This window comes from Engraulis encrasicolus, chromosome 22 (genome assembly GCF_034702125.1).
Source record: "Engraulis encrasicolus isolate BLACKSEA-1 chromosome 22, IST_EnEncr_1.0, whole genome shotgun sequence".
Lineage (NCBI taxonomy): Eukaryota > Metazoa > Chordata > Actinopteri > Clupeiformes > Engraulidae > Engraulis > Engraulis encrasicolus.
Genome location: NC_085878.1, coordinates 28756876 through 28782717, shown reverse-complemented (window position 1 = coordinate 28782717; position 25842 = coordinate 28756876). Strand labels below are relative to the sequence as shown.

Here is a 25842-nt window from a genome sequence, read left to right as displayed (position 1 = left end):
ATTTGCCAAACTCTGCTTGGTTGTTTGGTTGTGTTCCTCTTGGATTTTAATGATTTTAATGTGTTTTTTAGCAGTCAATGTGTGACATTTAGGCTATATTATAAAATGTATCAAGATATAATAGTTCATTTTACGTTTAGTTTGCATGGTATCTGGCAGATGGATAACTAATTATCGTTAGTATAGCCAAGATGACTGTTATGAAACGTTGTCAATGTCGGTCTCCACTAAGTACGCCTTATAAGAAAAGCAAGACCTATCCATACATTAAAAATGCTACGCCTTAGTATTATTAACACACTTAAGATAGTGCATGGTGGGGATGTTAAACTGTCTACAGCTACAGTCTTCATTTATTTAGAAGTGTTGTAATACAATTGCAAGAACTGATGACAATAGTACTGAAGCGAGATCACCGGTGTGTGAGCACCAGACATCCACTGCCATCTTGTGGAAAGAGTTTGTCACACATAGGACTACAACAGAGACATGTAGGCTTTGGAGGAAGTTTAATACGGGAAGAAAACATATTTACATATTACAAATTAAATAGAAATGGAAAAAAATAGCATACATCATTACAAAAAATGAAAAGCCTAAGCACAATGCATTTAAGCACATGTTTGACTTTACAAATCTGGTATGGCAAATGATTCTGCTGAATCAGTTGTTTTTTTATATTACATAAAAGAACCTCAAGTAGAGATTTGCATATTTGTTCTGCAATCGATTTCCTGCCACTTGACTAATGAGGAACGAAAGCAATTTGATAGCCATCACAGAGCCAATTGTCCAGCAAGCAACATCTAGCTGGCTCAACAATGGAGTCTTTCAATTCTCATGTTACCTCACATTGTCAATGGAGGACACTGCTTTGTGATAACTAGGCTGGAGCCTGAATGTGACAAGACATACAAGTTGAAGTATCTATGAACACCACATACGTATTAGACAGACAAGTCATGTAAGGATGCCCTCATGCATGCAGCTGGACAAACACAGAATATGTGTGCTACATGACTAAGCAACGCCTTGTTTGAAGATGACTGACTGGACTGTTGACAAGAGATCGGATCAAAAAGCAAACAAAGCATTATGCACTGTGCCAAAGTCCTTGCCCATTGTATGTAATGGATTACAAAAAAACAAAACAAAAAACAGGAGAAATGGTTTACCCTTAAATATTTACTATTTACAAACAGATTAGAAACGTCTTTCAATATTATAGCATATTCTGGAGTACACAAAGCTCTCTTTTGTATCCGTATTTGTTGCTGAACACATATTTTCACACACACACACACACACACGCACGCACGGACGCACGCACACACACACACACGCACGCACGGACGCACGCACACACACACACGATGACATGCTGACACTATCTTACAGTCAACAGTCCAAAGCTGCCACTTAAAAGAAAGGCTCAAATGAAAGGTACTGTAGCAAGCTGGAGGAGATACGGCAGAATGTTTTGAGAAGGCTATCCTCTTCTGCTCGGCAAAATCTGATGTGCAAAACAACTTTTTGGGGTGTGTGTCTAAGACAAAGAACAAAAGACTGTTGTAGAGAAGCCAAACTCTCGACTACAATTCTTGCTAGTTTGAAGTTCCTCTAGTTTGAAGTTAACACGCCAAAGATGGATTATTTTGAAACTGAAGTCTGTAGTCCATGTTGAAACTGAAGACTGTAGTCCAGAGTGTGCCTTTTTTACAGCAAATGTACAGATTCAGTTGCTCACATCCGATGACCTTAACAATTTGGAATTGAGTGCATTTCTTCAAAATATATGAACAAAAGAATGAAACCCTTTTGTAAGACTTAAAATCCACCAGGTGCTGAACATCTGTTTTGTGTTGTGGTGGCAGGGAACTCCACAACCAGATACTGTACATACCAATTAGAAAGTGTTAAAATGACATATGCACTAGAATGCATCACTTTCATGTGTGTATGTACGTATGTGACCACTGCTGGATCCTGAATTTGATTACATAATTATGAACCATTTATAACCTGCCTGCTAGGACAGGATATAGAACTAACCTCACACTAAGCTGTGTACATGAACTATTCCGTATTTTGACATAATATGCGGCTTTTGGTATGAGGGCATGACTGACTTGTGATTCTGAAAGATGACACATATTTGAACCTTAAATGCCTATATATTTTTGTTTGTTTTGTTATTTTTATTTCTTGACTACAAATGTTTTATTACAAACCTGTGTATTTATGTTACACAATATTATATATTCATGCATATGATATCAAGAAGAAAGCCTTTGCCCTTCGACATGTGGCATTCTATTGCTACCTCAAACGATATCCTCCAAAAAATCGCAAGAATATTAGATTCATGTATTACGTTTGCATGACTTTAAAACATGAGGAAGAGATTACATGAACAACAGGAGCCTCTACACAATATCTACTGTATGCCTTTAAATGCTAATGGATCAGAACCAGTTGGGGGACTTATGTCAAACTTAGTGACACAACTATACAGTCAGCTAAAAACAGATGATTGAAATGTCGTCTCCACCAACCACCACCCCCTGTCTCATGGGGCCCCTCCTTTTTGCATTTTGGGAGTAAGGCACGTATATGATGCTCGAATCCATTTGAGCTTAATATTGACTCGTTTTCAAATTTTGAATTTCACTCATTCACTACAGCTAATGCAATATGACTTTCATTTACCACGATTTTAATATAACCACAATAACAAAGACTTTTCCCTCATGACTAAAAACATTCCACTTTTTGCCCAAGTCCTCAGTGCAGGTATTTCGGAGCTAGACGCACATCCTTTACATTCATACGTGGGGGGAAATGCCAAAGCAGTGTAAGCCAACATCATAGCCAGGGGTGATGCTGAATTTGGAATATGCTTATGAATAAAATACTGTCTAGGGTCCTCTGTTTACATGATTTGGAAAACAAAAAGTACATAAAAACTGTTTTCAGACACTCTTTAGCAGTGGCTAACACAAAGTGACTTCATCGTAAAGACCAACAACAACCCATTGGATTGTGAAGAGATACAATGGTGCAGATACCACACATAAAGTTAAGAAGAAATGAAGGAAGGCTGCTTTTTAACAACTAAGGTGCATTCTTATAGGGTTACTCCAGCGGAAAACGAACTTCCGGTTTGTAAACAAAACATCATAACGAGTTATATTACAAAGTAATTATGGGAGCAGCACTATGAGCTTTTTTTAAAAAAAGCAGTTTTAAAATAGGCTAAATCCACAGCTCTCAATGTCTCCTTGAATAGCAGAATTTGAGACTACCAATGAGGTGAGCAACAATGTTGAGCTGCTTCCATTTTGTTAACTGTGAGCCTATTCAGTAGAAATGATATTCAGTGGCTTTGAATGCAACGGGCTAGCCGGGTTTTGCTTCTTAGCAAACATACTAAAGATCGTGATGATGTTTTTAATAAACCCGAAGTTCACTTCCCCTCAGAGTTCCTTTGTTGTGTCCACTGTTTGCTGCCTTGACCCAGCGGAGTACCGTGCAGGATCTGACAGTCTTCAGGAGGACACATAGAGAAGAGCTTCCATGGAAACTGCAAATAGGAACAAGAACTTCACTTTACTTCTTTTGTAGATGCTTTTGTGAAGAGGAGAGTGAGGATTTCTCCACAATAACTCGTCAAAAAAATGATACATGGGTAAAAGTAGCAAATGCAATGAAATGGAAATTACAGTGAATTGGTGTAAGGAATGCGGACGATGCACAAGTGACATTTTGATAAAACACAAGGTTTAAATCTTCAGGGAAAGAATAATAGCATTGTTGCTGTAACTATCATAAATTGACTGCTCATTTATTGGATCCCCATTATTCATCCTGGGGCCCATTATTCAATTAAAAAACATCTACTCAAAAACTGTCATTAGATATTACATACAGAAATGAAACTTAAAGTCAGGACATCAACAAAAGCATTACTGTATATAAACAAAGACACTGAAAAACACACACCTGTTACTGTGTCAGAGTCCGGTCAGGGTCTCTTCGTTGGGCGCTACATGGCCGTTTGGGCTGGACGCCTCCCTGGTCACAGTGCAGGTCTGTAGGCCACTCTCTCTTCCTGCTGACTGCTGTCTGGCAGGCGGTGGAGGAGGAGGGAGCCATGGCATCTGCAGAGGAGCACACATTGCATTACATACATTACATTACACAGCACTTAGCTGACGCCTTCATCCAAAGCACTTTACAGTTATTTCACAGGGCATTGGTTACAGTCCCTGGAGACATTTGGGGTTGGGTGCCTTTCTCAAGGGCACTTCAGCAGTGGGTGGAGGTGTAGAGAGAGGTAAGAGTGGGATTGGGATTGGGTGGTGATTATGATTAGGAAGCATGCAGAAATCAAAATGAATGACGACAACTCCTATCACTGACTAACGTGTTCCCCCCCCACAAAAAATCAAAAATTACAAAATTACAATTATACAAAAATTACACTACAAAACACATTATTTCAGCTGAATGGGCAGCGTTTTTTTATTACAGAAATCATCATTGCAAAGCACACTACACATGGTAAATTGCGGTACAGGCGTGTGTGTGTGTGTGTGTGTGTGTGTGTGTGTGTGTGTGTGTGTGTGTGTGTGTGTGTGTGTGTGTGTGTGTGTGTGTGTGTGTGTGGACATGTGAATACTTGATAGCATATTTTATAGCTTAATTTATTTATTTTTTTACTGATCACATTTACTTTTACTTTTACATTTACTTATTTACATTTACTTAATTTACTTATCACATTAGTTATGCTGTTAATATATCTTTAATTTTGTGGGCACCTGTGGGTTGCTTCCGAACATAATCTCACTGTATTTATATAGTGACAATAAAGCACTCTACTCTACAGTAATTTGTGTTATGTAAAGTAAAGAATGTACAGTACTGTTTTCAGTCAGCAGATGGCGCCTCATTCCCACTCTGTGTTCTACTCTGCTACTATCTGAGGTACTGCACCTTGCAGTCCCAGCCTGAACATAGCTTCATGAACAAGTGTAGTGGGCTGTTCGCCAAAACCATGTCCGAGCTGAAACTAATTTCACTAATTTTTTGATTAAAAAATGTTAAATGATGACATATTTTTTTTCTGTAATTTTTCATTACTTTGACTGTTTGTGTTTGACTAGTGAACAGTTGTGACTTGACTTTGTGCATAATCCCTGGTGCTGATGAAGAAAATTAGGTTTTTCAAAACGACATCTCAACGACAAAATCATCAATGAACGCACCATCGCTGCTAGAGTAAGGTGTGTTGCTGGGTCTAGGAACAGATGACTCAGACTGCTCCCGAATAACAGGAACTATCTCCAGCAAACCTGTGAGAGAGAGAGAAAGAGAGAGAGAGACTGGGTTAGGGCTAGAGAGTCGACTCACTCTTGGAGCAAAGGAATGAGACATGTGACATAGCATACAAATTGCAGGCAGTATGAACTGAAACGCCTCCCTCCATAGTATACTTGCTCATATCTTTTCAAGCACGGTTAAGCTGTTCCCAGCATGATTACAAGAAATTTCATTTGCGCAAGGAAAAAATGTAAAAAACCATTCAACTACGCAGCAGTGCAGACAAGAAAGTCTTAATCTTTGAACTGCAATGTTACGTCCTCCAATGTGCTACTTTTCACTCCCGTTTTGTCCCTCGTAATGGCTCCCATCATCTGGGTGTGTGTGTGTGTGTGTGTGTGTGTGTGTGTGTGTGTGTGTGTGTGTGTGTGTGTGTGTGTGTGTGTGTGTGTGTGTGTGTGTGTGTGTGTGTGTGTGTGTGTGTGTGTGTGTGTGTGTTGAGGGCAGCTTGACATGAAGCTTAATAGTATAGTTCTCTTCTGCCTTTGTTCTCCTCAGATACTCAGGTAAGGGGAAAGAAAGTGTGACCGAGAGAGAGAGAGAGAGAGAGAGAGAGAGAGAGAGAGAGAGAGAGAGAGAGAGAGAGAGAGAGAGAGAGAGAGAGAGCAGCAGAGAGGCTATTAAGAAGTTAGGTAAGGAGCTTTCATAACCGCTCTCCATGTGCACATCACACTGCTGCTAACCGTGGCCTGCCGGGCCAGGCTGGTAATGAAAGTAATGAAAGGCAAGGGGAGAAGGGAGAGGGGCACTGATCGCTTTCTCTGAGGAACTGGAGCAGGGCAAAGGGAAAGTGGCAGTGGCAGTGGTGTGTCCCTCACAGGGCCTGCAGAAATGGCAATAAGGAGGAGGGGAAGGGGAGGAGAGAGAGAGAGAGAGAGAGAGAGAGAGAGAGAGAGAGAGAGAGAGAGAGAGAGAGAGAGAGAGAGAGAGAGAGAGAGAGAGAGAGAGAGCGAGAAGGGGGTAGTGGTGTGCCCCTCAAAGGGTCTGAAGATGGAGCAGGGGGCAGTGGAGCCCAGACAAGGCCCCCTGAAAATCCCATCTACTCAGGTTTCTAGACAAGACTAACTTCAAGAGTTTTTCCGAGGCAGTTTCTGGTAGGTTTTTTTTTACTGTATACATAACTTTTGACTTTGATGGACCACTAAATTATGAACCAAATGTGGTTGTTTACAAAGAGAGAGAGCAACATTGATTCTTTTAACTTTTGCACAACCCCTTGGTCGAGACACCCCTGCACATTAATGTCTAGAAATTACGCCAAAAATAAACAATATTTGGAAATAACCAAATCTGAATGTAAGGAAATGCACCTAAGCATCTGCCTCCAAAACACACCCTTTAGACTATGTATGAGTCCATAACAAACCAAAATCAGAAAATCACTTTGTTTGAGTAAATTACAGACTTTTGCTTAACCCGTCTGAATGCGCCACAAAATAACACAGAGGAGCGGAGGAGATTGCGAATTACCAGCTAATAAATACCAGCGGTCCACAGCTAATATTTATACCGTTCGAATCAGTCTTAAGAGTTAAATCAATTGTGCACGTGTTCAATTAACACGGCATTTCTTATTCTCTGTGCGTGCAATCCGTGTATGTGCTGTGTACATGAGTGTGATATCTGGAAGACTCACTCAGGCCCTTGTACTGGGAGAACTGCTGGTAGACCTGCTTCATGCGCTCTATGTTGAGGCGGCTGGTGGCCGCGTGGTTGACCATGGGCTTGGGGTAGTCCACGCCCACCACACAGTTGCACGCCCTCTGCAAGCTCTCTGGGGCCGTCCACGGCTCGTGGATGTAACGGTTTGGGTAGTCCTTCAGCTTGGGGATGTACTTCCTTTGAAAACGAAGGCAAAATGCAGAGCAAGTTTGTAATTACTTTGCAATCCAAGGCCAAGGATATGTTTCTTGAAGAGCTACGTTCATTTTCTAGTCTCTTATTTTCTGTTTTATAATACTGGCCTTGGTTTTTACAGTACATTTTACAGCACAAAAATGTACACAGTGCCTATTTTTTTAAAGACTTTTAAGTAGTAATGCAGAATACATGGAAAACTCATGTCCATGAGTTGCACAAAAAAGGAAACACACCCTCGCTAATGTTAACATTGAGAACAATTTTAATCAGAATTTGGAGACTACAGCCCCTGACAGAAGCTTTGTCACCTATCCATGTTTTTGTAACAACAGCTATTACCTGAGTCTCAACTACATTCTCACTTGGGAGGGTTATAGCTTTCATATGAATGACTTCTGAAGCCAGTTGATTAAATGAAAGTCGGGTTATTAGCTGCTGTTCCAGCAACATCGATAGGCCATGACAAAACATCTGTCGGGGGATGTATATCAAGTGAATCACAGTGGCAATAGGATTCACTTTTACTTGTAGTACTTACTCAGTACTTACTGTATACGACTAACAAAAATCTCTCTTTTTTAAAGCCCTGATGAAGGCCAATGTTTGGCCGAAACATGTTGGCAAATTTTAATGTTCAAATATGAACTAGCTACATTTAATTAAAAGCTTTTTAAAGAAGACGAAGAGTGCCTTGGATTTCATCATACATCTCTAACAAAAATCTCCCCCTAAAGCAAGATCACACCTATTGCCGGGGTATTCTGAGATCATTCAGAGGCAGAGACTGAAGACTCAGGTAAGTAAACAATCAGACCTCTAGATCAAACAGAGACACTTACTCATTGCCACTGCTACTCCCTTGTGGAATTCGCCAGGCAGATAAAACCCTTTGGCGATTACACCAGGTACATCCCAATGGCAGTCAGGTTTGTAGACTACATCTCATTACATTTTATGTCTCTGGCTCAATCCACAGATGTGCACACATTGCAATAATAATGCTGTTCAGCGAATGGATAGGAATAATCACTGTCCAATACACAGGACTTGACTTCAATAGATAGTACATTTCTAGAGACAGAAATGGAAGAAAGCTTTTTCCCCTTTGGAATTACATTACATTACATTACATTTCACTTAGCTGACGCTTTTAATTTTTTTATTCAAAGCGACTTACAGTTATTATTCAGGATATTGGTTACAGTCCCTGGAGCAATCTGGGGTTAGGTGCCTTGCTCAAGGGCACTTCAGCCATGGAGATGTAGGGAGAGGTCAGGGGGGATTTGAACCGGCAACCCCCAGATTGAAAGACCAATTCTCTAATCACTAGGCTACGGCTACTGGAATGGCAAATAGCTGTTGTCTTTTGAAATAATACTGTTACTCTTTCATTTCATAAAGTGCATTATTTATTTCCAAGACAATAATAAGTAGTATGTATCTGGAGAATCCCACAGGGCAGTAGCAGTGGAAATGTGTGTAGCTCTGTGTTTCATATAGTGTTGAGGTTTGATTCCTTGATTATCTGATATAGTCTAGGAGTTTGATACTTAAAACCTGATGTAGACTAGAGGTCTGATTGTCATAGGTATTTCCCTGATTTAGTCTATAAATGTGTTTCTTCATTTACCTGATTTAATCCACACAGTAAAAAGTGCAATATTGGGGTGCTGGCTTAATGAGCTTTGACACCGAATCAATTACAACAGCGACCCGGTTTCACTTCCGGCCTAGGCTCCTTTGCTGACCTTTTCCGTCTCTCTCTCATTTTCTATCATATACTCTCACTGTCCTGTCCTAAATTAAGTCATAAAAAGTCCAAAACACATCTTTGAAAATTTGTCATGTTAATTCAACCCTTAGACAGTTACTACAGTTACAGTTACAGTCCTACAAAGGCAAAGTGCAGTAACAATGCCAACCTTGAAACTGAGAAAAAGGCCTCCAAACTATTGGTAACTTAGGTTAGATATTGTAGCAACAGCAAATTTGACAAAGCAATATCTTATTTGGACCATAACACTGTCAAGAGATAAAAGAGGTGTTATGAAGACCACTTTCAGTCTAAACTCAAAATATGTAGTTACTGCACTTTGCCTTTGCACAGTAGGCCCATGTACTCTGGGAACAAATTCAAACTAGAAGATGTTAAATACAGTGCTGTATAAAGTAGACGTAGAAGTACTCTTACAGATGTAATAACAACACTAGTGGTGGTATGATATTACATGGTTTCAACTGTGTAGTATCATACAACTAGTGTTGTAATTACATCTGTAAGGGTACTTTGTACTTCTACTTCATACAACTCTGGTTACATAGGCTCTCTAAAAGCTGAATTGACACTGCCTTTTAATCTGTGTAGAGGTCTGATCCTCTGTGTACAGTACCTGATGAAGTCTCCGGAGGGGTCTATTCTCCTGGCGAAGCCCACGGGACAGTAGCAGTGGAAGAACTGCTGGAAGAAGGAGCTGCAGGAGAGCCACATCCAGCTGCCCGCGTTCACGCTCCAGTCCGCGTCCAGCAGCATCTCCTCAAACACCTGGCAACCACAACATAGGACAGAAGAGAAGGTGTAGATAGGGAAAATCATCATCAGCAACAAAGTGACATTAGCCATTCAGATCACATTGTAGGTACACACAGATGTGCATAGCGCAGAATGCACACAAAATCTAATTTGAACAGAGGTTTGCTATTGTACCCTGTCCGACAGCATATCCCCAAACACTGGCATACAACATCTTGTAGCTGTCAGGCAGACACTTTTCATTGATTTATTGATTTATAAATCACCCATGTGTATTTTGAAAGGCACTTAAAATAAAATGTATTATTATTATTGTTATTATTGGCAGCTTTTCTGGGGCTTTTCCCTTTCAATATCTAATGTAAATCAATACATCACTGTATACTTGTCTCTCTGCAAAGATATTGAATAAAAAACTTATCATTTAATCTCATCTCATTATTATAAAATAATAAAACATAGTGGAGATACAAGGTGTCTGCTGGACCGTGACAATATCTATTTAACATGTTATCCAGCCCATTCAGCAGCACCTCCTCAAAGACCACGGGAGAGGAGAGAAGGCACAGTGTGTCATAAATGGTATACATCTGGGCTTGACGTTAACTTTTTCACTCACCAGCCACAGTGGCTAGTGTTTTTCCAGAGTCACTAGCCATTCAGCTATTCTATTAGCCACAATTTTTATATGTTTTTTTTCTTTATCATAATATATACATCTCACTTCAGAAGATAAGTTGCTACAGCAAGAAGATGAGTGCATAGCTTTCTAGTGTACATGGAAATAAACCAAACAAATAGAAACAGAATGACTTAGCTGTTTCTTTAACTTAAATATAAACAATTGATACACAAGGGGCAAAATAGATGCAGAAATAGAAATTGTTACTAGCCACAGCCAAGTTTTACCAGCATTTGGCCGGTTTGCAGGTGCCAGTGTCAAGCCCTGGTAGACACCATGAAAGTCCCCGGTCATTCTTATGACATGGCACACAGCGCATGGTGCAAAACACACAGTGCACACACAACACCATTTGCATTCAAGCAACTCATCCAGCAGTATCTCCCCAATCACCTGTACACAGGTGACCTCAGGACATGACAGAAGGGAAGACGTCACATAAGGCAGAAGCTCTGTTCTGTTCCATTTGTTCCACGTGCCCACAAAGCAGTGTGTATAGACGTCATGGGGGAGAGTGGAGGAAAAAGCCGGTCACTCACTCCCCCAACCCTCTGTTCAGTTCAGTGTGCGGCGATTTTCAGCTCCATATCAAACACCTCGCCACTAGACCATAATTGCCCTGAATTACCCAAAAGTGTCCATATTCGCCATTTCAGATGATAGGCCTGACATAAAAGGAACAGCCGTCTGAGAGAAAAAAATCTAACCATGCAACACGTGGTTATATGTTACCTAAAAAGTGTCTACTTCACAGCATGTCCTACTTTAACCAGTATCCCATCTCCGTCCATGACACACGTGACAAAACAACCCAGCACACTTGTCCTTTTGGCTTGATAGCCACTATACAGGATGGAATGGATTCTGTGGGTAATGACTTGGAGGCGGAGGACTAGAGGAGTCACCAAATGGATCACCCCCATTTTACTCATGTCAGAATAATAGGTGCGACCCACTTAGGCCCCATTGACACTACATTCTGACGCAACCACAAAAAAAAAAAAAAAAACTCCTCAGCCCCAGATACATTCAGCACATCTTCCAAAGTCACATTCAGAATGTTTTTCGGCTGGAACATTGGCTCCCTGCTGCACTTTATTTCAATGCCAAATTTGAATCATATCCCTATTCACACGTACATGGTTATTCTCGGAAAGACAACGGGTTTTTATGCATTTGAATAGATGAGATTTAGCTCCCTAAAATGGATACTTGTAAAAAAAAATAATTGCAAGACATCTGTGTAATTTTAATAACAAGTGCATATTTGCATGGTACAAACCAACTGCATGGTGAGTGACTCCATGTTCCATGCAAATTCAGCCTCATATCCAACCACACACTTGAACATTCTGCAACTGTAGAGGTGCTCCGATTGCTCGGCAGCCGATCATGATCGGCCGATAATGGCCAAAAATAGCCTGATCGGTGATCGGAAAAACATGCCGATCAAAAAACCGATCCAGAGATATTAAATTCCTCACGCAACCATTTTGCCTTTACACCTGGAGCTGCCTGCAGCCTAGGTGCTGGCTCTGCACAGCTGCTGCACCAAAATAAGGCATCTTTAGCCTACTTGTCTTTAACCTTTTGGAATTCCCTCCTTCATTTTCACCATTTATAATCATATCTGCATCAACAATGATCTGATTTTCCGATCCATGCGCCGTTTACATGACGCTTGTAATTTGCGAATGACGTGTCAGTCTCGCCATGTTCGCTATTTTGAGTTACAGCCTGTCAGCACGCAACAACTAAACGTTTCCAAAACAATCATCAACGGTATTGTTTTTAAAGTTGTAGCCTTATGGACAGCCAGGTCATTAGTTTGTAGTCGCTGCAACACCAAACAGAGGGAGAGTGGACGGTGTGAAACTCAATGAGTCTGTGCAGGGAATTCTACAATCTATGACAGTGTTACAAAGCTTTCCTCGCAGACGCTGTGTTGTGCGTGTTGCCTGTTCTTTCAAGGGAAGTTTTTTTCTTGTTTTGTGTAGGTCTATGTAGAATCTCAAGTTTTTCAGTCACAATGTAATTTGCGATAGACTACTTCTCGCCAGTTAGCCATTTTGCGTTATAACCTGTGTAGTTGCCTCGGTCAGCACGCGACAAGTTCACGTTGTCCGCACAAGCATGCCAACGTTATTGTTTTCAAAGTTGTAATTGACAGTCAGTCGATTAGTTTGATAGTCGCTGAAACGCCAAACGGCGACAGGTGAGGGGAGAGGGAGAGAGCTCAGACTCAGAACGGTCGCGGAGCACTGCAGCTGTGGACAGTGAGTGACAGAGAGGGGAGGGGCTCTCCTCACGAGGCTGCTCATTTAAAGCGACAGGGTTTTTTCTCGTAGAGAAACTGAGAGACTGAGATCCAGGTGTCTGAGCTTCAATTCAATCTTAAATAGTTTAGTAATTATATGCAATGACTTATAAATTGATGTAATGTTTCAGTTTCAATTCAATCTTAAATAGTTTAGTAATTATATGCAATAACTTATAAATTGATTAATACTGTAGACTTACTTGTAGGCTATATTACCAACACTAGTCTGAAAGAGCTGAAAGATAATAATAATAATAATAATAATAATAATAGCCTAATAATAATAATAATAATAATAATAGCCTAATAATAGGCCTACATTGTGAAAGTGACATGTGCAAATTAAGATTGATTGGTTTATGGGCAGAAATGGTATTCAATAAGGATAATTAATAGGCTATTAAAAAAATAGGAAATAATTTCTGTGATCGGCAATGATCGGTGATCGGCAGATAAAGATTTTTGGTGATCGGTATCGGTGATCGGGCCAAAAAATGGTGATCGGAGCACCTATACTCTACAAACATTCTACTGTCAAATCAACGCAGTACTAGAATTGTCTTTAAAGCCTGTGTTCTTGGCCCGGGTATAACCAAATAAAGCAGTAGAACAAAGTTTCATGCATGCACATTCACAACTCACAGCTATCTCTGGATAAGTGCAAAATGGAGTCTATGCCAACACAGAACAGCTACATGTTTCAAGTTACAAAGAACTGAAAGTCTCCAAATGTACTGTACTAACTGTGCCCAGAAAAGGGACCACCCTGCCAATTTCCTTTGGCTGGTTCAAGGCCTGGCAACACACTACCATGATGGCCAAAGATGTCTCGTGGTCACACACACCATCAAACTGTTGTAGGAGTGATTCACTTAGGCTACAATGAAGACAAATGACTTCAGTACCACAAGAACAACTCAAATGTATTAAAACCATATACACACTGAGCTTGAGAAAAGTGAATATATTAAGCTAGGTGAGAACAAAATGAAAAAACGTAACAAAATAACGACACATCAACAGAGCCAGTATGAGCCATGATGCCAAACCATGATGAAAAACACCCATCCAAGCAAACAATTCTGTGCTACAAAGGTGCACAAACTGAGAAAGTAAAAGGTCTGACAGAAATCCAATTCTATCTGTGTGCCGCCAACACAAGTGATCTCATTAATATAGCTTATGAACTGACAAGGTGTACAGATTAGAATCAGCTGATTCATTTTCTTTTCCTTTGCAGGCCACACAAACACACACGCACGCACGCACACACGCACGCACACACACACACACACACACACACACACACACACACACACACACACACACACACACACACACACACACACACACACACACACACACACACACACACACACACACACATTTGAACACACACAAGCGTACAGATATGCACACACTCTGTCTCTCTCTCTCATTCTCGCTCTCTCTTTCTTGCTCTTTCTCTGTCTCTGTCTCTGTCTCTCTCTCTCTCTCTGTCTCTCTCTCTCTCCCTCTCTCTCTCTCTCTCTCTCTTTCCCTCTCTCTATCTCTCTCGTACACACAGACACACACACACACACACTCACTGCTGACAGACACCTTTATTTCCTTCGGGATTAATAAAAGTACTCTACTCTACTCTACTCTACTCTACTCTACTCACTCACTCTCACACACACACACACACTCTGTGCACACACACACACACACACACAACCCCCACACACACCTTCATGCCGCTCTCCCAACTGATCCACAGGTCTCCACGGGTGAGGAAGCAGGCCACGGCGTGGCGTGCCAGGTGGTGGATCCAGCCCTCCTGCCGCAGCTGGGTCATGACGGCGTCAATCCAGGGGAAGCCGGTGCGTCCCTCGGCCCACTTGGCCAGCGCCTCTGGGTTCTTGTCCCAGGGAATCTGTACGCAGATGGGGTTGCCCGTCATGCGGTCGAAGGCCGGGTTCTGCGTCCCCACCGTGTAGAAGAACTCCCGCCACAGCAGCTGGGTGAAGAGCGTCACGGGCGGCTGACTGTGTGTGTGCGCCTGATGATGATGGGAGAACGGAAAGTCAAGCAGTGAAAAGAGTGCCACAAACTCCCAAAGTTGCAACGAAATTGATTGAACCCTTTCCTGGTTCTCCGTGTCAAAAATCCCTCAGAGTGGTTGTGACATCATACAGTGTGTGACCTTCATTGACGTGGTCTCAGTACGCTTCTCTTATGAGTCCTGACAAATTGTGCTTGTGACTTGGTGGAATCACTTAAAGGGACACTGTGCAGGAAATGGTCAAAAAAGGTACTGCAACTATGCTGCCTATTGCCAAATTTGATCTTTACATGAAAGTTTACTAAGTATTAAACAAACATTTTCTAGTATGGTCCAAGTACAGTCATTTTTGCAGCTAAAAATGGCTATTTTTGGAAATTCAAAATGGCGGACCGTGGAGAAGATCCCAATTTTCATGTATGAACAGTGCAATTTTTCCAGTCATAATGAATACTTAGAATTTGATGCTGGTGGTAAGTATTCATGAAAAAGGTAACATTAGTGAATGGGCAGCATGAATTCTGGAAATAAACGACTAAAAATCTCACACAGTGTCCCTTTAAGGAGAGTTCGAGAGGACCTGGTGTGATCAAAAAGAGGACTGACACACCATTAAAGCCCAACAGGACCAGAAAGATTAGCCGGTTCTTTTTCCTAATACACTCACAATATGAACACAAACAGAACTGAGTCCTTTTGCTGTCGGCTCACTTTTTGGTCCACTTAAAGAGGACTGAATTCGGTTCATTTAAAGGGAACCAGGTCTGAAAACCCTAATAGTGAGGGCTTAAATTTATAGCAAGTAATAACATATAATGGTGTGTGATGGTACTCCTGCATGGGTTTAAGTGAAAATGTTTCGGCCTTCCAAAGGTTTTGGACCAGGCCGCATTCCTTACGTGCATCTGCTAACTTTCATTCGGAAATGGAACGTAAACACATTGGTATGTAGTCAGCTTTCATTGCTTGTCCCTGTGTTGCTTTTTTCCATTTGTGTTGCTCTCCTTATTGCTATTTTCACTCGCGTAATTATTTACCCAGTCTGCCACCACTTCCCCTCACCTTCATGTAGAGCTCCCGTAGTCTGTAGTAGAGCGTTCGGCAGGAGAGGCATCCGAAGCGGAGATACGGACTCAGGCCACAGGGGTTCGCCATCAACGTGCGCACACTTATACGCGGCTTCCAGTAGTTACCCACCCACTCCTACATGGAGAGCAGAAACAACAAACACACACACACACAAACAGCGTTGAATATACAGTACAGTATAAGAGGCCTACGGGGATGTATATTTGAGCAAGTCATGAGTGGCCATGGCTGGGTGTGTTTGTGAGTGTGTGTGTGTGTGTGTGTGTGTGTGTGTGTGTGTGTGTGTGTGTGTGTGTGTGTGTGTGTGTGTGTGTGTGTGTGTGTGCGTGCGCGCGTGCTTGATGTGTGTGTCATTCGTTGAATGATAAGCCAGTACCATTAGCCCGCTCCTTCACGCATGGAAGAAACAACAAACAGATATATTACTAAATCAGTGAACATACAGTCAGTGTGTGTGTGTGTGTGTGTGTGTGTGTGTGTGTGTGTGTGTGTGTGTGTGTGTGTGTGTGTGTGTGTGTGTGAAAGAGAGAGAGAGAGAGAGAGAGAGAGAGAGAGAGAGAGAGAGAGAGAGAGAGAGAGAGAGAGAGAGAGAGAGAGAGAGGGAGAGAGATTGAAAGACAGAGATTGAAAGACAGAGATAAGAGAGAGAGAGATGTTTTTAAGATGCTTCATTTATTCAAAATTCTCTCAAGCTCACACTAGGGACCTTGTTCCCTCAGCTCAGCAGTCGAGCCTCCCTAGTTATATGCAAGTCAGTGCTCCCTAGTGACCTTTCAGCCCTAGATCAAGCCACTGGATAAGAGCATGGTATAGAAACCTTATGGATCTGGTGGAGCTCGACATCATCCACTCTTGAACCAGTCTTTCCACCGAGCTCCAGTCTGGTACACGTAGGTGTCTTGCTAATGGTTCGAGTGAGTGAGTGAATGTTTCAATATTTTTCTATAGTAGTAAATCCTTGATTTGGTTTTGTACGTGTGCACACCAACAATGACCAAAGTGACTGAGTAGTCACGGTTTTGCCATTAATTCACTCTGGATATGATATTATTGACATATTGTTGGATTAAGCTAATCACAGACTAGCTCTGCCTTGTCCCCTGCTGGGACATTGAGATATGAACATTCGTATCGGTTTTCGCCAACCAGCGCCATAGCTCATTACATGAAATTAACTGGCTTTTCACTACAGAAATTTGGACTGGTCGTCCATTTCACTTCGACCCTGTTGAATTCACTTTAGTCGTCGAGTTTGCCTGTCATACATAGAGAAATAATGACTCGTGTCGCTTTGGTCGTTTCTGATTTACACGTGTAGTAAGCTGGTGTGTTCTGTTCAGTGCCATGATATCTCCTCCAATGCCTCATGTACTAAGCCTGTACTGGCCTATTCTGAGCTGCGCTGACTCATTGTCACAGAGAGAGAGAGAGAGAGAGACAGAGAGAGAGAGAGAGAGAGAGAGAGAGAGAGAGAGAGAGAGAGAGAGAGAGAGAGAGAGAGAGAGAGAGAGAGAGAGAGAAGTAACAACGACAATGTGTCTGCTGAGGTCATGTTAGTCTGCTTGACTCTGCACTCTGCCAACTATGTGAGGCATCCCTCCAATTACACCTTCTCACATTCACATTGAATTTAGCATTTCGGAATGGCATTTCAGAAAATATTAGTTATCAAGAATCCCATTCACTTTTTGTGTATCTTAGCCATGTCTGGGAGAAAAAAAAGTCTCTTAGAGATGTACTGATGAACCCCAAAGCACAAGCATCTAGGTGATGCTCCATAGCATTTCAAAAAGCATTATTTACTGTAGGCCTACTTGTATTATCTTTGCACCCCATCCACTTTTCGAACCACCAGACCTAGTCCCAAGCCCAGTTGCCCAAACGTCAAGTGTACGTATGTGGTGTGTGATGTACTTTACTGATGTGCTAGTGATGCCCAAAGCGTACCTTGCTCATATGCCGATGAAGTCTCTGCAGAGCCTCTGTCTCTCCACCCTTCCACACGGCCTCACCTTGGTCAGACGTCTTAAAGCCTACACAGTAAACAATGCATTGTTAATTCAACACTTAGAGAGTATACTCTGGGACCAAATACAACAATCCATTTCATAAAACAAGCATTGTAGAGATATGAGGGAAAAAAAAACGTGCTTTTGCTTTGTTCTTGATCAAGTAGAGAAATGGCTATGTTGAAGAGGCTCAGGCTATTTGCTGGACTACTTTAGCCTCCTCAGTCCTCAGGCCTTACCCAGTTCCTCCAGAGAGGGGACGCTGTAGAGCTGGTCGTGGTTGACTGCCACGGGTGTCGAGCAGCGGTCCATCTGCTCAGCCGAGACCGTCTGCAGCGGCCTCTTGGGCAGCTCCAGTTTCTGGATCAGGGCCTGGAACCGCTTGAAGGACAGCGGAGGACTGTTGTTGTTTGACTCGATGATCCTGAGGCAAAAAAAAAAAACGAAACAAGGTCCAAAAATATATATACTTTATTTAACAAGATTCACCAGTGGATTGAAATGAGTCCATTTGCTAAATAACGTAGGCCTGTGTGGTTTTGGAGCTTCTACCCAGTGTGCTGCAGACCTGGATTATTATTTTGTGTGGATACGCTAACCCTGACTTCCAAACGCAAAAACAAAACAATACATTAAAAAATTACAGAGATAACGGGGGACGTATTGACACACGGCACTAACACGTCATACCATGTACGGTCACATTGTCCATGGGAACCTAGGTTCGAATCCAGCCTGGGTCATTTCTCAACCCTGCCCCATCTCTCTCTCTCTCCCAACCATTCCCTGTCTTCTCTCTACTATCTAAGGCAAAAAAAACATATGAAAAAGGGAGATTAACGCGACACTTTCTTTCTCACTCCTTAACTTTGCAAGGGTATGGGAGGAACAGTTGAATCTCTTGTACAGAGAGCCAAGGTTATGTTGCAAGACCATCTGCCCAGTTCTGATACAGTTGGTTATCTCAGACCGTAACGTTGCAGCAGTGGACTTCCATTCCCAAAACAATATGATGTGTGGGAGAATAAAAAGCCTCATAAGCAGTTTTTGAAACTGGAGCGCTGTAAATTGTAGCAATCATGAAGTAATAAAAGCTAGAGTCGGCAGACAGTAGAGACATTTACATTCCACTAATGCCATTATTTAAAAAAAACAAAACAACTATGTTATATAAAACTAGGTAATTGTATAACATTATGCAGTTATACTTACATAAAAATGTTCGACTGACTAAAGTATCAATAGAAACAATGTATTAAAAAACACATCAGTATTCACAATACTTTTTTCAGAAGTAGTTGTTATTATTGTTTCATAACCTGTTTTGCTATTACATAGACACAGGAGGAAACCAAATCAAGGTCATAGCTGAAAAACAACAAAAAAGCTCAACACTTAGGAGTAAGCCTGAAAAACTATATATATATGTAAATATATATTCTATATATAAATGTATCGCTTTGTTGGTAATAATTCACCAGCATTACAAATCTATTACGCATACAGCACATATCCCTGGAAGTGAATCAGAGAGGGAGGGTGTGTGGGTGTGTGTGTGTGTGTCTGTGTGTGCTACGTGCGTATGTGTTTATGTAAATTCCAAGTGGACAACCAGCACATTCTCCCACACTCAGGCTGAGTCTACGCATCAAGCACATGTCTACTACAGTGGCGGGAGCGCTGCACATGTTCAGTAGTGTGACTGCGAGTCGGCGCAGTACCGCAGCCGAGCAACAGAGGGCAGTGTGTCATGTGACACAGACAGACGGCAAGCCAGGAAAGCCAGTCAAGGCCAGTATGCTGTGGCGGGATAGGACGGACGGGGGATCTGTCATGTGAGGAGAGGAGGGCATTACGCACAGCCGGCCGGGTAATCTCTGGGAGAGCACCAAACGTCATCCCTTCCCTTTCCTTCCCTTGGCTTTCCCGCGCCACCACCTGCTCACATGCTGAATGATACTATGCTCAATGGTATTTATATAACTCTAGGGAAACTACACTATTTTCTACCCCCTCTTTCAAGGATTACATATGCAGGATATGGAGTGGGGGGGTAGGGGACCCATGCAGCATCTCAGACATGGGTGGGTTTAGACATGGCTAGCCTGTTTTGCACTGAGGAAAGGCTGTGGATTTAAGTATCTTATTTACCAAATAAAAAAATAAAAAAAACTTTTTTTTTAAATCTACTCGGATGATGATTAAAACCTGATCTATCCATGCCCAGTTTTACACCTTATGTGCACATACTACCTACAGTACTTCCACACATACTATGCTTCCATACCACCACCTCAGGGGGTGCACATACTGTGATATGGTTTTGTGCGACCAGAACAGCATAGCATTACCAACATAGCACGTATAACAGCCAGCTAGTGAATACTAACAGCGATTGCAGAACAACATGTATGCATTTGCAATTTGTTTAGTTAAGGTATGTCTGAATTACAAATATCAGCCAGGAGTTCTAATAGTCAAAACATTCAATATGCTGGGATCTTAATACAACATACCCCAACAGCTCCCTTGCGCCACATCCATGTCTATTACGTATAACACTACCTTAGACAAACAAGATCAACTCAACGAAAACTGTGACAATGCCTTCCAAGTTGAAGTGATGCCCAGGCAAATATATTGAGGGTATAGCTTAATAGCGGCAGTAGTTAACTGTACGTGCTTTCTCAATAATCACTCCATCACAAACCAAAAAGTGTCGCAAAATAAGTGTTATGAAAGAAATAATACATAGAATTTCTAGTGTGAACTTGTGTTTCACTAAATGTATTGTTACTGGCCTTGGTTTTGTAAAGCAACACTACTGTATAACAGTGGCTTCTAACAGACTAGGTACTGTTGACCAACTGGCACAATTGTTTATATGCTAAACTGATAGGGGGTGCAAAGGTTGCCAGACACAGTGCCTTTTCTCAAAAGACCAACTCAGGTAATGTCTCTGCAAGCAGAAACAGTGCTTGTGGTTACGTGGTTACGAGTACCAGGCGAGTGAAACACAGTAACCCTGATAAAGAGGAATTCAGGAAACAGACACATACACGTATGCATAGACACAAACAAACAAACACACACACGCACGCACACAAACATGCACGCACGCACGCACACACAGGCCTGGGGCCAGCTGGCTGAGCGGTGAACGCATGAGAAACGTGCCTTGCCTTTATCTAACGGCCTTTCGCCTCCAGTGGCAGTGCTACTGTGACGTGACTGTCCTCCACAGCCGGATAGCCGGAGAGGGGGCTGAGGCAGGCAGGCAGGCAGGCCAGTGCCCTTGCAGAGCAGAGCAGACTCTTACAGTAACTCGCACAGTCAGGGCACATGGCAGTAGCACGCAGCACATCACAAGACGAAAAAATAGCCACGATCATGCCCGCAAACACACAGCTCTCAAAGCATCTAGGCATTGCTTTACTCTTGAATTACATTATTAACACAACACATGGATCACATTATTAACCCCTACCGCTCGCTCTGTACTCGTGTGTCACTATTAAAACACAGCTCACATAGCCCAGTCGTGGCTGTAACAGATGGGCACTGGACTGCTATGCGGGCCACCCGGGTTCAATTCCCAGCCATTTCCTGTCTGTTCTCCACTGTCCTATCAAATAATAATGGCTCAAAAGGCCTAAAAAATATGTTTTAAAAAGACACACGGCTCACATGTATGCCTACTGTCCATACGACGTATGACAGCTCACAAAGCATCTCGTCATTGCTTTACTTTTGAGTTATGAACCCTTTACTTCCTGCTCTCCAGAAACTGGTCACTATAAAAACATACCACACATGTATGTCTTACATATGACTTTGCAGCCAATGCAACAGATGCACAGGACATTGAGACACAAGACATATAAGCTGAAGAGGTTGGTACAGCTGACGGGAAAAAAACCTCTTTTCACTTGTGTGTATTACATGCACATTACTACTGCATGTTGTAGTAGATCAATGTGTGTAATGTCATGATTGAATAACAGTTGCACAGAACAACAACTTGATGCTGATGTCAACCTACGCATCTAGGGATGCATTGATGCTGTGCAATTCAATAACACCAGGCTTGCAACATTTACCCCATATGTTATAACAAGAAGATAAGGGAGAAAAGGGGTTGTGACATGAAGAAATGTCTCCGAAAGTGAAAGCCCCTTGGGAAACTCCAACTCCCATTGTCATTGTGACACAGCACTCCACAGCACACAACGAAATTGCATTTATGCCTCACGTCCGTGCAATAAACATTGGATGCATGTGAAGTAAGGTATATCTGACCTTTCCAACTTGTAGAGGGTGTGCGAGTTTCTCACTCGGGTCTCCACTCCAAAGTTGCGGGCCATCTTGATGATGGCACTGTCCCGCTCCTTCCCATAGGGCTCCGAGTCGTACTCGAAGGTCAACCGGGTCACATTCCACTCCTTTGGGGTCACATTTTGGGACAGAGACCAAAGGCACTAATGAGCCACTGATGTCACATGGTAGGCTATGGCATATTCACTCCACTTATTACATTACATTACATTGCATTGCATTTGGCAGACGCTTTATAATCAAAGCAACTTTCTAGAAGGGCATGATCATAGCCAACATCACTAGCAAATACAAAGTGCACAGGAAATATACAGAACAACAAGTGCAGATGCAAAGAAGGGTTAGTTAGAAACTCCACTTATGTGACGTGAAATTAGAAAAGGTGGGGCAAGGATCAGTGACCCAATGAACCCCCCTCCACAACTTAAGTAAACTAAGCCCTTTTCGTCTGTGAGACACATTTAGGCAGTAGGTTAATCTTTGTCAGAATTAAGATGTCAGCAGCAGGTTAACGTATAAGTTGGGTCAAAATCTCTAAAAGACTGTGAAACGAAGGATCACTCAGAATGGTTATCACATTATAAATGATACACTTTGCGTTGTCTTTCCTTCATGTGATGCTAAACTAATTGTGTTGAGTTGTTGAAAGTAGCACCTTGAATAGTCGTGGAAACACGTCTGTTGGTTGTCCCCGGACCACAAAGAGTCTTGAATTCAATTTTCGAAGACTGTTGTCCAAGTCTTCCAAAGACTCTAGTAAAAACCTGTGATGTTAAATTCAAATGTTAGGTCCTAATCTGTATCCACAAGATTGACGTTTACAAACATAGCCTATATTCAAATGAATAATAAACAACATATTCTCGAAATGTATTAACTCGGAAACTACAGACCACATTCGTGCGTAAAGGCTTGCACTCTACATTTTAACGCAAACTCTGCTGTTATGAAATACAAGTCATTGGGCTGCGCACTTTTGCCCTACGCTCACGTGCAAGGCGGCAGTTGACAAGTATGCAGCGAATGTAAGAAATGTAAGCAATGTGACTGAATTTAAACAAAAGATATAGAAAAGCGTAAACTGGACAACTGGACACGTTGATATGCTATGTCTTCTGTATAACACGAGGCGAGCAGACAGAGGTAAAACCGGTTACCACCAGTGCCCAAGTTCCCAAAATAATTCGTCTTTAAACTGGAATATTCAGGTCTGAACAAACACACATTTCGTAGCCTATACCTCGATTTCACGTGTGTGCGCTAATAAAACATGCATTGTCATTCATTAAAAAAGCAACAGTTGATCTGAATGACTTGACTCTACTTGAGGCTACTGATCATTGTTTGCGTTAAGAAATACGATGGGATTATTCACAAGTGAACCTTATGGAATAAAATACAATACAATGCACATTGATACCAACCTCCATCTGTTAAATCCAACATTGGCAGACCCAGCAAACCAAGGATCCAACACGTAAACGCAGCGTACAGTATCCGCACCATCCAACGCCTCTTGGAGAGCAGGGTTATCGTGAAGCCTCAATCCTTTCCGAAACCAATGTACCGAATTTACCACCATGATTTCAAGTAAGTTCACCTCAGACCATAGGACAAACTAGACAAACTTCTGTCAAAAGTGTTGTCATGTCTGTTTTGCTGGCGGTCCCGCCCTCGTAGTGGTTCAGACACATTCGTTGCCACTGGACATGTTGTTGATCATTGGCTCAAGCGCAGGGATACGGCACGCCTACATCCACGTTGATTGGTTATTTAGCACGTGTAGGCGACGCCCTATCACGTTTTCCTAGTGCGTATTCAAGAGCGTGTTATGCTGTACATAATCATGACAACAAGAGAAGGATTTTTGAAATCATTCCACAGATTCATGACGAGGTATTGCCAAGGAATATTCTGAACCCAGTGTACTGCATACAACAATATATGTTTTGCATTTCCCCACATCCAAATGCACAATTCTCCACCTCATTTCATCTACGATAGTTATAATGTGAAGCACAAACCCAATATATTTGGGTAATTATCTCTCGCTTGCTCCTTTTTTTTCTAACCTATTCCATGCGCTGCGTAATTACTTGCGTATCGTGATGCAATCTCAGCGCGCGCCGGTAAAGAAAAAAAAGGAAACCTATCTCGTGCTGTGACACCAGATATTTTATATAAGAGCAACATCATCGTTTTATAAGTATGAGAGCCAGCCAGGGCCAATGAGCTATCATTAACAACGCCGAAATAAATCCCTGGTTTATTTTATGTAAGACAACAGTTTGATATTGCGGCTACATTTTAAGTTTGTGTGAAATTATTTTGCTTTGCAGCAGCATTATTTTTTACTTTTAACCTCAAGACCGTTATTCCATCCCAAACAAATCAGATTTCACACAGGCTATAGGCTATAGAGGATGACATTCCTTAACAACGGCCCTTACCAACAACTAAATTCTGAGATGGCGTAATTAGTCGATGCACCAGCCTGGACATACCCTCATTATAATTTCACATGGAGGGAATGAAATCTGATATATTGGTCAATTTACCGGATGTTTGCAGATGGCAAAGCCAAGCTAGTAATAGAAAGTAGGTACGTGGTATCTTTCGATGTGAAACAGCACCTGGAGAATGCGTCTGTGCCAAGCCTTGTGTCCAACATGAGTAAATAAATCATCTGCGCCATCTAGTGGTTTTAAGTAGGGCCTACGCCACAGTTGTAAACTGAGCTTATGTAGTTTTCTTTGTTTAAATTTGTCTTATCGTGTAGTGGCCTCCTACTTGGCATTCATCAGCTTGAGTCACCGGAGTCTCAAGTTGTCTGTTACATATCTACACAAAGGTTCATGTGTTAGCCACCTGTCGGTTCTGTATAGCTATACGTGGGCAGCCATTATAGCTGGATAGGCTAATAAGACTATACATGATTGATCTATCAAATCTGACTGGTTACGCATTTATCCACAACTTTCTTGTTCATTTCCAATATGGCCCCTTTTAATTGATATCATTGCAAGAAGGGCAGTCATGGGTAAGCGGTTAGGGCGTCAGACTTGTAGCCCAAAGGTTGCAGGTTCGACTCCCGACCCGCCAGGTTGGTGGGGGAGTAATTAACCAGTGCTCTACCCCATCCTCCTCCATGACTGAGGTACCCTGAGCATGATACCGGCCCACTGCACTGCTCCCTTGGGGCGCCATTGGAGGCTACCCCCTTGCAAGAGCTGGCATGGATGCAATTTCGTTGTGTGCAGTGAACACTTGTGTGCTGTGGAGTGCTGTGTCACAATGACAATGGGAGTTGGGGAGGGGTTAGTAGGCCCTAAATCACTTGTGCAAAAAGTAATTAGGCATGTATAAGTGGCTAACGTGTGAAGTGTAACTGTACACATAGACAAATACATTTAGCGCTAGAGAGTATTTGACAGGCTACTCATTTGGTTGACTAATGTTTTCACTATTCCAGTTTTCCATCATCTCCATAAGAAACCCTTTCAAACATGTTTGAGATCAAGTTATCTCGTTCTTGACATGTTTGCAATTGTAATTTGGCACATTTGCAACTGAATCCCATCCATC

At 42.0% G+C, this 25842-nt stretch overlaps 1 protein-coding gene across 1 annotated transcript; it reads right to left on the bottom strand.

The window, feature by feature from the left end:
- Positions 1-494: 494 nt before the first annotated feature.
- LOC134438815 (cryptochrome-2-like) lies at positions 495-23982 on the bottom strand. Its single transcript, XM_063188492.1, has 12 exons — positions 23682-23982; positions 22913-23021; positions 22222-22364; positions 18162-18346; positions 17861-17946; positions 15887-16027; positions 14510-14821; positions 9636-9787; positions 7022-7224; positions 5271-5357; positions 4003-4160; positions 495-3583 (listed from the first exon to the last, which is right to left on the bottom strand). Exons 1-11 carry the CDS (start codon positions 23837-23839, stop codon positions 4006-4008), a joined length of 1731 nt encoding a protein of 576 aa, XP_063044562.1. The 5' UTR covers positions 23840-23982; the 3' UTR covers positions 495-3583; positions 4003-4005.
- Between the last annotated feature and the right edge of the window lie 1860 nt (positions 23983-25842).

Coding starts and splice junctions, on each gene's coding strand:
- LOC134438815 (XM_063188492.1), bottom strand. CDS start 23,839: ATGGTGGTAAATTCGGTACATTGGTTTCGGAAAGGATTGAGGCTTCAC. Junction 18,347..22,221: donor ACCCTCTACAAGTTGGAAAG/GTCAGATATACC, acceptor TTTTTGCCTCAG/GATCATCGAGTCAAACAACA. Junction 5,358..7,021: donor CTCCCAGTACAAGGGCCTGA/GTGAGTCTTCCA, acceptor TCTCTCTCACAG/GTTTGCTGGAGATAGTTCCT.